The sequence below is a fragment of the Anas acuta genome, chromosome 1 (genome assembly GCF_963932015.1).
Source record: "Anas acuta chromosome 1, bAnaAcu1.1, whole genome shotgun sequence".
Classification (NCBI taxonomy): Eukaryota; Metazoa; Chordata; class Aves; order Anseriformes; family Anatidae; genus Anas; species Anas acuta.
This window is the reverse complement of record NC_088979.1, coordinates 1,586,995-1,599,813: the sequence shown is the minus strand read 5'-3', so window position 1 is coordinate 1,599,813 and position 12,819 is coordinate 1,586,995. Positions and strand designations below refer to the sequence as shown.

Below are 12,819 nucleotides of genomic sequence, written 5' to 3'. Positions count from 1 at the left end.
TCACCGTGTGCCTGGGACGCGTGTGAGGCTGTGGGAGTTGTGTGGGGGTGTTTAGATGGTGTTATGCGTGTTTCTGTGTGGGTTCTGTGTGTGTATGGGGGTGTTGAGGCGGTGCTGGGGGTCTGAGGTGCTGTAGGGGACAGTTTAGGAGTGTGTCAGGACTGAGGGAGATGTGTGTGCAAGGTGGGGTGTGAGGGGGGTGTGTGTGGGGAGCGGTGGTGCAGGGATGTGGGGGTGCTGGTCAGAGGCACACCAGAGCTTTTAGGTTGGAAAAGTTCTTCAAGATCGCCTTGTCAGACCTTAAGCTGAAAGAGAAGCAAGTCTCACGTGTTTTTCACAAACGCCCAAACCTCAGAGATTTCCTAACGTGACCCACTCACCACAAGGCACTTCATGTCCAGCACACCCATACCTTACCCTTGCTTTTGGCTGACTTCCCTCACGTTCTTGTGATGCCAATTCACAGCCTCCTTCCTCTGTACCCCCGTGAAGCAAGACCTCAGAAATCCTGAGATTTAAAAGCATTTTGTCATGTGTCACTGTGTGCCCTGTGCCACCACCATCTCACTGCTGTGACCCCGGCAGTGGCAGCATCACGCTGAGCACCTCTGTGGGTGCTCAGGACCACCTTCACCCCTACTGCTGGTGCTGTGCCTCGTGCTACAGTTAATTAATGATGTAGCACCTCTGAACTTTAGTTCCAGGGGTTAAAAGTGTGATTTTTTTTCCCAGAGCTGCCTCAGATTGCAATGGAAAAGAGCTGGGGGAAGGAGGAATGGGTAAAGCCGAAATTCCCTGAGTTGCTGTCCACACAGCCTGACCCCCACACTCTCTGGTGTCTGCATTTTGCTCTCATGAGATGGAAAATAATAGACATATGCCTATCACCTCATTTTGTTCTCCATTTTAGAAGCAATTCTCTTCATGTGTCACTAACAGCGTTCCTTTACATACAAGCTGATACTTAATTTGTGCCTACCTCTGTACAGCAAAGCAATGCTAGAGGCAGTCAAAATTTTAACCCATTTATTTGTTTCCCACTCTTCCCAGGAATACTGCGGTCGAGATGGCTACAACGGGACTCTATAAAATGGGTGACGGAAGCAATTATGCCACTAACTGCTTTCCTGCCAGAAACATTTTGCACAGCAGTAAAGAAGGTGATGCTGAGTGCTGCAGAATTATGGCGTGCCCATAGGGCAGATCCACCAGCCACGCCAGATACATTTGAGGCCTAAACTGGCCTAAAAAGTCTTAAAATTGTTTAAGGCTGAAATGAAGAGGCCGGAATGTCTAAGGCATCTGTTCAGTGAGGGCTCCAGCAGGCATCTCAACATTATGGCAGGGGGGAAGCTACCTCTAAGCTTCAGGAAAGGCACATGGATAGCACAGCATGGTTCTTCATCAGTTCTGAGCTTCTTCATCTCTGGGGTTTGAGAGTCACATCTGCGAAATGCTTAGGAATGGCAGAAATGCCTTCTAATATTTGAGAAATAGTGGAGAGGTCAAGGGGCTGGAACACAGAACCTTTTAGGAGAGGTTGAGGGCTCTGAGCTTGTGTTGTCTTGCCAAAAGTAGTCCAAGAGGGGACCAGATTGCAGCTTACATCTGCCTGATGCACAGCTACGAAGACAACGAAGCCAGACTCCTCTGAATAGTGGCAGATGGTACAGCGAGGCCAAAAATTGCAGCCTGGCGGGTTTTGGTTGGATGCTAGCAGAAACTTCTGCACTAGGAGGAGGTGCAGGCCAAATTAGCCTGGGAGGTGGAGGAATTGCTAGGCAAAGCTTTGATGTTGCTGATGATCCTGCTTTGGGTGGGAGGGTGGGTTGGAGACCTCCAGAAGGCTCTTCAGCCCACATTTCTACGTCTCCTCTTCTGTGGCTGCAGCTTTCATGTTCCTATCTTAAATATATGGTCACTCAGCATTTTATATCCGTGCATTTTCATTGTGCCAGGGGCTGGGCGCTGGCTGCTGGCACCCATCGCCACCCCGTGGGCCTGGGCTGAGCCAGGAACCACCAGGGAGACAGCACAGCAGAGGAGAAAGCCCCCACGTTCTGCCCCTGTGGAAGAAAATAATGAAGACAATGTCCTGGATGAGCCATTTCTGGTGAGAGCCTCTCCCTCCTCATCTCCCTGCTACTTTCTTCCCCCTTGCTGTGACCCAAGCAAGGCTCCAGGTGCTTCCCTCACCTGGGGGTATCGCTCTGTGAGGAGGGGGACACCTGAGGTCTGGTTTTTGGGGTTCAGGTCCCAGGAAGAGACATACAAGATTGCTTACAGATGTGATGCAGGGCTTAACATTTCCTTTTTCTTTTTCTTTTTTTTTTTTTTAATTTTCCAGATGAAGCACCACTGTTTGAAGAATCCTTCTGACCTGTGTTCAGTGAACATAAGCAGCCAAAATCTGGTCTCTGTGAGTATCAGAGGCTCAAGAAATATCAGGGAACTGCCTTAAAAGTTGAAAAAAAATACAACATTAGCACATAAGGGCCCAGAAATCAGAGAAAACACCACAGAACCAGGCGTATTTCCTGCCCAGGAGGGTGAGCCACCCAGCTGTGAACAGGCTTGAATGATCTGCCTTGAAGACTGTTGGATTGTGTCTTCACAAAATTAAATTCAATTTAAAAAATAAAATTAATTAAAATAATTAAAATTAAATTAAATGGTGTCTTCCCCAATTAACGTGGTCTTCATGCCTGTTCCCCATTTATGTATGCCTGCAAGCTGTTTTCCTCTGGATTCGGGGGTATTTATCTCAGCTAACAGGAGTTTAACTTCACAGCTTTTGTTTGTTTCGTTTTGTTTTGCTTTGGTTTTAATATACATATCTATTTCTTTTTTCCAGGCTAAAGAAGATGATTTTGAGAAATTCGATTGTGTTGCTTTTATAAATGCTGCTGAAAACCTGCTGACATTAGGTAAGGTAAAAAATAAATCTGTTTTTTTTTTTTTTGGCATTACCAAAAAGCAGATATTGCTTTTCAAGCCAGGGCAGCTTATGCTTGTCTAAACTCAGGTCTAGAGCTTTACAAAGAGTTTTCAGGTACACATACAGCTCTTTGCAGAATCGTTTCCTTTCTGTTACTGAGCTGAAATCCTTGCACTAATTCCCTCTTTAGTGATGATAATCGCGTGCCACTGTGGTGCCCTTTTTGTTATTAGAAACAAAGCTCTTTACAAAGAAAATCCCCACTTAATATATAGAGACGTGGAATAATGAAACAACTTGTCCCAGAGGCTCAGAAGGCTAATGGGGGAGCTGGGAGGTGAATCCAAATCCAGTCATGGGCTCAGTTAATTTGAATAAGAAGGGAGGAAATCTGTTTATGGCTAGTAAAACATAAAAGCTAAATGTGCTGTCAGTAACTTTGAGCAACAATCCAGCTGGGGGAGGAGGGAAATGCACGAAAGCAAACCAGATGTCTAAGGAGTGGGCTGTTGGGGCGTTATATGTGGTAGGGACGATTGTCTAGTTGATTCGGCATTTTGTTTCAAATCTGCCAACTGATAATTGTAGAATATTACAGAGTCCTGCTTGTTCCTGCTGGTTTTGGTCCATGACAGACCCGGATGGGACCTGGCTTGTTCTGTTACTTCTGGTCTTCACTCACCGGACTGTTTCCTCTTGCAGAGCCATTTCGGAAGTTTCCGGGGCTGCGGGAGCTGGAACTTTCCTTGAACGGCCTAAGAAATCTGAAAATCACTGCTGGAGACTTCCTGCATTTAGAAGTAAGATGGGGGGGGGGGGCTGAGACTTTGTTCATCTCCTCCCTCTTCGCATAGCACCGAAGCCTAACGCGGAGCATTAACGTGTGTCCCTGCAGTGTGAGTTCTCTTAAATTGCAGGGTAATCCTCTTGTCCTGCTTCCTTGTGAAACCAGGACGTCTCTTTTGATGTCTCAGGGACCTTCACATCTTGCTTCCTCTCACAGATGCCCACTACTCGGCCCTTTACTGCTTGTTTCCCCGTCACGTGCCAACCCCCTTTGCTGTAGGATCCTCTCCACTCAGCCCATCGTAGACTCCCCACAGTAGATCTTGTTGTCCTCCTCACCTCCACCCTTCTTTTATTCCTCATCCTGGCAGTGCCAGGCAGGCTTTCAGTCACCGGTGTCATCCTTCACCCGATTTTGTATGATCCCTGGCAGATCCCCATCCTCCTCCATGCCCTGCTCTACCTCCCTGCATCCTCTCCTCCTCTCCAGGTAGGTTTGTGCAGTACCCCTGGGTTACAGGCTGCCTTTCTACAGCAAAAAAGTCTTTTGTTTTTGCTTGTTGGTTTAAAAAAAAAAAAGTAAAAAGGGACAAAAAGGATCCTAAATACAAGGAATGTGCCCGGGATGCTGTCTTCTCCCTCCAGCTTGGAGTGGTCCTGACCTCACCGAGGTTTGCTCTCTTCAGGGAGGTGACCCTGCCTGGATTTCTCTCTCACTCTTTACAGTTTGTGATTGCTGCTGGCTGGAAAGTTCTGCCTTCAAAAGCTTCTTTTTCGGCTCATCCAAAAGAATGGTTTGTGGTCGGCTCTGCAGACTCTGCCAGCGTGGCTCACCGCGCTGCTGTGGTCCTGGCCTCCCTCCTGCCTGCAGGCTTCGGGAGGTCTCAAAACCCACGAGACGTGGGAGAGCGTCTCCAAAGTGCCTCCGATGTGCTTTTGGTAGCTCGCTCAGCGTGTGACTCAGTCCGTGAGCACAAGCCCAGGTGCTGGGATTGAATTTCCAAGGCTTGTGAGGCCAGGCTGGATCCTGACCAGCCCTGAGTGCCTCTGTCTGTGCAGCCTGGTCGCTGCCATCGGCCGGGAAAGGTGGGGATGGGCCCATTTTTGTGTCACTCCCCATCGCATCTCCCTTCCAAAACTATTGCTGTTCAGCCTCAAGTCTCATCTTGTGCACAAGCTCCCAGCAGGGGCTGTTCCCTGATTTTTTTTCCTGCCTGCTGTCACACGAGTGACCAGCCCTGAAGGTCCCGTGAAGTCCCTGCACATCAGAGACCCTCACGGTGTCACCCTGGGGTGGGAGGTAGCGTGCTGGAAGGTTTTCTGTAAGGATTTAACATCCACCTGGGGAAATCCAGCAGATAATTGTTCTTTTGCTCCAGCAGGTGCTCTTTTCTGTTCCCTTCAGGACCTGGATCTCTCCTATAACAACTTATCCCCTGAGGATATTTGGACGTTGGGGGATTTGTCCCAGCTCAAGATCCTTCGCTTGACGGCCAACGGGCTTCGGACGCTGCCTCCGGACCTGGCAGGCTCCTGGCAGTGAGTGCAAGCAGCAAACGGGGCTTTGGGAGCTCCTTTTAGGGTAGGATATCAGTTTCCTCTTCAAAAAATGCTGACAGCACCAGCCCTGTCTCTCAGAGGAGCGAGAAGATACATCTTCCCCCAGCAGATGATGTGTTTTTCACCCCTTTTTGCTTGAGTATGCTGTTAATGAGCTATTAACGAGCCTCTTTTTGCTATTAATGAGCCTCTCTGTATTCACAGGGCTGCTCAGTTAAGGTTTCCATCTCTAGAGGTCCTGGTGCTGGATGACAATCACCTGTCAGACCCGGGCGTCTTCGTGAGCCTCTCTAATCTCTGCAGGTAAGCCAGCACCTGGCAGCAGCAGTGCTGGCTTTTGGGGGCTGGCAGCTCTTTCCATCAGCTGCTGCACAGGAACAACCTCTAAAAGAAACCCCAAATCTTTGGGATTCACTCGAGTACCTCCCTGTGTACTCCCAAATGCTACTGAGTGGTAGCAAACAGCCAAACCCAGCAGATGGCTGTTCAATCAGATCCTGCCCTGGCTGTCTGCTGATCTCCAGGTCCGATATGAGAAAACAGCAGTTGCTTTCTCCGTTTTCCCTTTTCTGCCCCGATTTGTCCTTAGTTCTAGCGCAGCAGCGCTAGGAAAGGCTGCGGATCAGCTCCTGTTCTTTAACGTGGGCTTTCGTGGTTCAGCCAGAGAGGAGCCACTAGGAAAGGGGGCAGCTCGAGGGCCAGCTCCCTGCCCTGCGGCTGCCAGGAGGAGCAGATGGCTTTGTGTGTGTGCATTTCCTCTTTCCTCCAGCCTGAGGGAACTGAATCTGGACAGAAACGGGATTTCAGCGGTCCCCTACCTGCACCAAGCAGAGAGCAGGCACTTCTTCCTCCACCCTGCGCTGGACAACGGCACTTTTAGGGCAGAGTGGTACCAGTCCCTGAGCAGCCTCCGGCAGCAGCCCCAGCACCAGGGCACGGAGGTGCCAGAAGAGCTGGAAGGGAAGAAAAGGCAGCTTGAATATTTCGTGTCACGGAACAACGGGGATCCACCAAGGAGGGGTGAGCAGTGCACGCCTCTCCCTGCCCTCACTGAGGCTGTTTTGGTGGCAGAGGGCTCGGTTGAAGCCTGGCTTTTCCAGGTCGGGGCCAGCTGAGCCCTCAGCTTCATGCACCACACACCCAAACCCTCCATTTGTGTTTTATTTCAGAGGTCCTGCTTGATTCTGGCTTTCAGGGATGCCCGGTGCTGGTAAGAACCGTTGGCTGAGCTGTGGTTTGGGGTGCAGGCTCCAAAGCTTCCCTTCCCCACGCCTCTCTCTCAACCCATTTTTTTTTAAGCTCACCAGACTCTGGGTGCTGCAAGTAATTATTGTCTGCCATAAAGAAGTTTTTCCTTAAATATTTGAGCTTAAACTTGCATTGCTTTCAAATGGGAGCTGGGTAGCTCTTTGCTCATGCAAACACACACACGTAGGCTCCCTGCGTGGGGGCAGTGAGCTCTGCAGCTTAGGTAAGGACCAAAACTCAGGTGCCTGGAGTTCACGTGAAGGCTTCTGAGGGCTTTCGAGGCACGCAGCAGGGAGCAGGAAGGAAATGAGAGTTCTTGGCTTCCCCTTGCCGTGTCCCTGCTGAGCGGGCACTGGTTTCCTAAGGAAATATTTTAAAAACCCTTTCTCAATCTGCCACCAGCTGTGGAATGAACAAAGCTGCCACCCAACTGCCACCAGCTGGCTCAGAGTCACCACCTTACCGTGGTTATAAAGGGGTTTTGTGCTCTGAGACACCAGTTTCCAGCCTGTCTGGAGCCTTGGACTGGTAACGTGCTGCCTTTCTCCGCCTGATTCCTGCCTCAGAGGCTTTCTCCACAAGCCCAAGCTCTGGAGCACAGCAGGTAGCAGTTGGGGAAGCACCAATATTAATGGTTTCAGTGCTCGTGGAGGTGTTGCCGTGTCTTGTGGGGCCTCTAGAGCTGTGCCTCACCCTCTTCCTCCTCTCTTTAGGGTGTTTCCAGGGACGGGGGACCACCTGCCTCGAAGACTCTGCCTGCTCCCTCCGCGTGCAGAGATATTTCTGCTCCGTTTCCAGAACTGCAGCGCCTCAGCCTGGCCTTCAACAAGGTGATTTGGGCCCCGTGGCTCTGCGTGGCTGCACAGATTCAGCTGCCTGAGCCCCAGGTTGGTTCCCTTGGAGATATCCTGGCCCCTGAGGCAGGGGGGCACAGCTCTCCCTGGTGTCCATCTGCCACCGACGGGGACATCTCAGGCATCCAGCATCGCTCAGGTGGGACAGGACACCTGCGAGGCAGCTGAATTGTGCCCAGATTGTCTAAACCCCTGCTTTATCTTCTTCCTCTTCTTCTTCTTCCTCTTCTTCTTCTTCTTCTTCTTCTTCTTCTTCTTCTTCTTCTTCTTCTTCTTCTTCTTCGTTTCCTTTGTCTTTTTCTTCATCTTCATCTTCTTCCTTTTCTTCTTCTTCTTCTTTGACTTCTTCTTCGTCTTTGTCTTCTTCTTTGTCTTCCTCCTCCTCCTTCTCCCTCTCCTTTTTCCCCCCTCTTTCCTTTCCTTTCAATTAAATTATCCTTATCTCAACCCATGAGCCTTTTTCTTTTCTTTTCTTTTCTTTTCTTTTCTTTTCTTTTCTTTTCTTTTCTTTTCTTTTCTTTTCTTTTCTTTTCTTTTCTTTTCTTTTCTTTTCTTTTCTTTTCTTTTCTTTTCTTTTCTTTTCTTTTCTTTTCTTTTCTTTTCTTTTCTTTTCTTTTCTTTTCTTTTCTTTTCTTTTCTTTTCTTTTCTTTTCTTTTCTTTTCTTTTCTTTTCTTTTCTTTTCTTTTCTTTTCTTTTCTTTTCTTTTCTTTTCTTTTTTATTTCCCAGCACACTTTCTTCTCCCTCCCCTCTTCTTTTGAGGACAGCTTTTCACTCCCTTTTGAGTGAGAGAGCAGAGCGAGTTGCCTCACTCTGGGCAACCTGGAGCTGCCCAGCAGGGTAAAACCACCCCAATCCCCTGCGGTGTGATCGTGCAGCTCTGCTTGCTTGCAAAACATCTCTATTTTAGGGATGCCACCTCCCTCTTCCTCCTCTCCTCCCTGCTGCACAATTCTGCCCAGTGCTGGGCTCCCCGTGTGTTGGGGGGCTGTGTTTTTGTGGGAGGATTGGGGTGAAACTCTCCCGATTTGGTGACAGCTCCTCAGAGCGAGTAATAAATCCTTTTCTCTTGCAGATTGCAGCCGAGACAGCCCTCTTACCCGTGGCTTTCTTCCCGAGGCTGAAGGAGCTGACGTTCCACAACAACCCCCTCACCACCACCCGGAGCGGTACGGTGGGAACCTGGCTCCCTGGGGTGCTCCTGCCCTCCTGTCCCTCCTTCTGTCCCCTCTCTGCGACAGGGACCCCTTTGTCATTGTCACTTGGTGTTTGGACACCCCTGCCCTGCTGGCCCAGGGCCCCCAAAAAGGTGCTTTGATTGTGAAAAAGCAACTCCACGAGCAGGGCTCTTACAAACACCATTTCAATGCCCTGCTGCGGCTCCTGGCCCCTAAAAAAAAAACTAAAATCCCCACCAGGTCTGCAGCGGTGCGTTTTCAGGCTCAATTTTGCTCCCCAAATGCTGTTTATCCCCCGAAGATCCGAGGTTCCTCCTCCAGCAGCTTTCCGAGGGGATAAATCCTGATGAACCCCTTCCTCCAACAGGGCAGCCTCCTCTGCTGACCCGGCTCCTCCAGCAGAGGTTGGGGATTAAACTCGTTCGCCACAGGAGCCTGGCTGCGGGGCGCTGGCACTTCTCCATCCCTCTCAAAGCCAGCCGCAAGGTGAGGCAGGGAAAATGGGGTTTGTCCTAGGGCAGGGACAAAACCCTGGTTGCAATACGGGGCTGGGGGGGGGCACGGGAAGAGCTTTCAGGACCCCAGTGGGGTTGTTTAGGGTGGAGGGAAGGATTGGAGGGGTTTTATTCCGCATCAGGCTGGGGTGTCCAACCCCCAGTTCCTCTCTTATTGCCCAGACGAGGTTTGTAACTGGGTTTTTGGGTCCAATCCTGCCCCTCGACCTCATCCGAGGGATTTTTGGGGGGCTGAAGCTGCTGCCGGGCTGTCCCCTGAATGCCTCCGTGTCCCTCCAGGTCTCGTCGCGTCTCCCCAAGGTCAAGAAGCAGCCGCTGGAAGCTCCTGCTGAAACCTTGAAGCCTCTGCCAGCCGAGAGAGGAGCTGGGCCTCCGAATTTGCCCCAAATGCTGCCTCCCCTTGGCCCCACACCTACAGCGCCGAGCAGGGAGGGTGGCAGCAGCAAGCTGGGGGTGCTGGGGCACGGGGAACGCAGCTCCAGGCCTCCCAGCACAGCCCTGGAGGACATGGAAACCTTTTTCATGACTCAGGTGTGTCTGCAGAGGATGGGGATGGGCCCTTTCCCCCCCCCCAGTGCCTGTTCCCACCACGAGGTGGTGGCTGCGTGGCTCAGGGCCACCAGGAGACCCCTCTGACCCCAGCAGGCCAGGCTCTGGTTGATTTTTCCTGCTGAAAATGCTGCTGTGAACCTTTGGTTTTTGCTTCTCCCAGGTGGAGGACGTGTCCGGGCCCCGGCCACGACCCGTGGCAGAGGACAGGCTGGAGAAGAGGAGCGAGCAGGGCGAGGAAGAGACCCCCTGGGCTGTTCCAGAGCGCTACAAAGGCTACGAGGAGCTGCTCGGGGGGGACACCGACCCCGAATTTATCGAGCCAGTTGGTGAGCGAGGAGAACAGAGGGCTCTTAGCAGGCTGCTGGGCGCTTTGGTCTGCTCTGAGCAAGAAAAGAGCAGCAAAAGCTGCTGTTGTCCCCTTTTTGGTTCACAGGGATCCAGAAGAACGTGCAGGCGCTCTACTACATCCTGAATCACCCCCTGGTTTACCGCGATGCCAAGCCACGCCTGGACAGCTTGCAGAAACCCTACGTGCCTCGAAAAAAGGTAAAGGGAGCAGATGTGGAAGCTGCTTTGGTGCTGTTGGTGTCTGGAAGTGCCCCCGAAGCAATAGTTCAGCTCTGGGGTGGTGGAAAGCTGCTCCAGTGTCGCTTAACACATCGATCATCTTAGCTCAGTGTCTAAAATGGCCCAGCTCGGCCCCAAAAAATAGAGTCCATCTCACCCACCTCCTGCAGAAGCACAGGATTGTGTTAATTTGGGGAGAAGGAGCAGGAGAAGGAGGTGGAGGATGGTGTCCTCGGCCGTCAGGCACGCTGCAGCCTCCTGCTCTTCCTTCCCTGCAGCACGGGAGGATGCCCGGCCCTCCCGCCCGCAAGACGAAAGCCGAGGTGCTGGAAGGGATCCTGATGGCCATGAGGGACACCTCGACCGTCACCAGCATCCCCTTGGGTACGTGCCCACCCTCCCACTCTCTCCTCTTCACCTCACCGCAGGTTTTGGGGCAGGATCTGAGCAAAAAGGTGCCCCCCGAGCTCGGCGGGTATTGGGAACGGAGGCTCGCCTGCTTGCTGCTGCCTCACCCCACGTCCCTGAGCCCCTCGACCTCCCAAAATGTTGCCCCTGGTGCTCTAGCTGTGGGTTCCTGGAGGAGGAAACGCAGAGCAGACACTGCTGGAGGCTCTGGGCCCTACAACTGGGAGTAACCCTACAACTGGGAGTAAAACCCTACAACTGGGAGTAACCCATACCCGTTTCCGAGGGAAACAATCTTGGAATAAAAGTCTCAGAGGGCAAAAAATCGTGGAATTTGCCCCTGGGATGATGCAGGATTTGGGTCTTTGGGCACTGGCCAACTTTGATCTGTCCCAGCCTCTGTGGTGGCACGATCCTAAACCGCCAGCACGAGCCCACGTTTCCTACCTGGCTCCTCCCCCCTCCACTAATTGGGGAAAGAATGGTGGAAAAAGGAATAAATTAGGCTCTAAGAGACCACACAGACACCTGTATCCCCTCTGGAATTGCTCAGGACCTCTCCCAGCCCCGCTCCCCGAGCCCCCTGGGTTGGCAGGGTTGGATCTGCTGGCAGGATCCATCGCTCTGCTCCCACTTTTTCCAGCATCTGCTTTGCAGAAGAGGAAATCCAGCCCCAGGACGTACCGGGAGGCGCTGAGGCTGGTGGAGGAGCTCCAGGAGGTGTTTGAGAGCGGCGAGGAGCCGGCCCCGGGCACGGCCAGGCTCTCGGATGAGGTGCCGGTGATCAAAGCTCTGCTGGCGGAGGCAGCTTCCAAGCAGAAAGCTGAAAAGTTGCAGCTACGAGGGAAAAAAATGGCCAAGAAGGTGCCCAAAAGGAAGGCTGCGGCACAGCCAGTGCTTGAATAAAGTGCCCAAACCTTTGTCTTCTTGGATAAATTTGTTCTTTTTTTTTTTCATTTATTTGGAATCATTTTTCCCCTCCCGAGATTGGAAAATCGAGAGCGGGGAAAAGGTTCGCCCGAGGCTCTCAGCCAGCAAATTCCAGCTTAAAAGCACCCAAAACACCTCACCAAAACACCCAAAATGCTTCGATGGTGGCACGGGAAAGCTGTTTGCTCGCTGTCACGCTCTGCAGCTCCTGTAAATAAGGTTTGTGCTCCCCATAAATGCACCAACCCGACCTGTAGGAGAACTGCTGCTCTCCTGGGGTCGGGCAGGTAATAGGAACGAGGGGAGACGTGGAGGATAAGCAGCACCCCCTGCCTGCTTAACTACACGATGATGATGTCATTATACTCACCTTTACCCCTTTTTTTCCCCCAAAATATTAACCGACAGCCTCGCCCAGCCAGGACCACCCGTAACCCGCTCAGAGCAGCCCGCAGGAGGATGCTGCTGCTCTCCCCGCCCAGCGACTCGAGCAGAAAGAGGCAGCTCGCTCTCACAACCTGCTTTTTATTCCGTTTCAACCTCCGCCTCCGTCCTGCAGCTTCGAGTCCGCGGGGCTGCTTTGCACGCCCACGAGCAGGATTCGCTCCGCTCCACGCCACGGAAGCCACGACGCCGCCCGCGTGGCGTTTCGCACCCACGTTTTACACATGCAAGTGAACGGCCTCCCGGTAACTCTTAAAACATTCGGGGGAAGCCACGGGGAGGGGGGGGGATTCAGCTGAGACCCCAAAAAACGACCGCAGTCTTTTACCGCAGCGGCGTTCCCGACGGCGAGCTGAGAACACCAAAGCACGACGATTGCAAGCGTGGTGGGAGAGAAGTGCAGCAACATCTAGCTTTGTTTTTTTGTTATTTTTTTAACAGTTTGACAGGAAACACCGAGAAAAACCAGGCAGACGCAACCCCCCCCCCCCTCCCCTCCTTGGTCAGCAGTCGAAGATTTCCCTGTTTGCATAGTGAGGAGCTAATTCGAGAGCCGTCGGACGCTTGGCCGTGCTTGAAAAGGTGAGGGGAAAAGGTTTTTTAGGAGCTTTGCACCGTTTTTATCAGAGCTGCACCACGCCTGGAGCTTGCTGCCACCGCCCAGCTTCACCGAGCGAGGAGCAATCCCTCCGAGCCCCGAAAAGGAGCGAGGGGGAGGCTTTTTGTTGAGCAGCTACGGCGCGCTGCGTGTCCAAGAGCGGGTGGAGTTAAAAAATAAAATACTGAGCCTCTAGAACAACGTCATACAATCATCTCCTGGGAGCCTTTTTTTTTTTTTTT

At 52.0% G+C, this 12,819-nt stretch overlaps 1 protein-coding gene across 3 annotated transcripts in view; it reads left to right on the top strand.

Annotated features, from left to right (window-relative positions):
- The window catches only part of XRRA1 (X-ray radiation resistance associated 1), a 26,969-nt gene extending 14,150 nt beyond the window's left edge, over window positions 1-12,819 (top strand). Inside the window, exons 2-20 of one of the 3 annotated variants that reach the window (XM_068687426.1) lie at window positions 1,051-1,160; window positions 1,959-2,113; window positions 2,348-2,419; window positions 2,855-2,927; window positions 3,641-3,738; window positions 5,130-5,263; window positions 5,489-5,587; window positions 6,054-6,304; window positions 6,454-6,494; window positions 7,246-7,362; window positions 8,461-8,554; window positions 8,931-9,049; window positions 9,358-9,609; window positions 9,791-9,956; window positions 10,064-10,176; window positions 10,476-10,581; window positions 11,249-11,754; window positions 11,944-12,224; window positions 12,421-12,819. In XM_068687426.1, the coding sequence (XP_068543527.1) occupies window positions 1,067-1,160; window positions 1,959-2,113; window positions 2,348-2,419; window positions 2,855-2,927; window positions 3,641-3,738; window positions 5,130-5,263; window positions 5,489-5,587; window positions 6,054-6,304; window positions 6,454-6,494; window positions 7,246-7,362; window positions 8,461-8,554; window positions 8,931-9,049; window positions 9,358-9,609; window positions 9,791-9,956; window positions 10,064-10,176; window positions 10,476-10,581; window positions 11,249-11,511 (2,247 nt within the window). In that variant the 5' untranslated portion in view covers window positions 1,051-1,066 and the 3' untranslated portion in view covers window positions 11,512-11,754; window positions 11,944-12,224; window positions 12,421-12,819. Of the gene's footprint in view, window positions 1-1,050; window positions 1,161-1,196; window positions 2,114-2,347; window positions 2,420-2,854; window positions 2,928-3,640; window positions 3,739-5,129; window positions 5,264-5,488; window positions 5,588-6,053; window positions 6,305-6,453; window positions 6,495-7,245; window positions 7,363-8,460; window positions 8,555-8,930; window positions 9,050-9,357; window positions 9,610-9,790; window positions 9,957-10,063; window positions 10,177-10,475; window positions 10,582-11,248; window positions 11,821-11,943; window positions 12,225-12,420 lie in introns of those variants that run through there. The other 2 variants (XM_068687259.1, XM_068687342.1) reach the window with 2 other exon arrangements.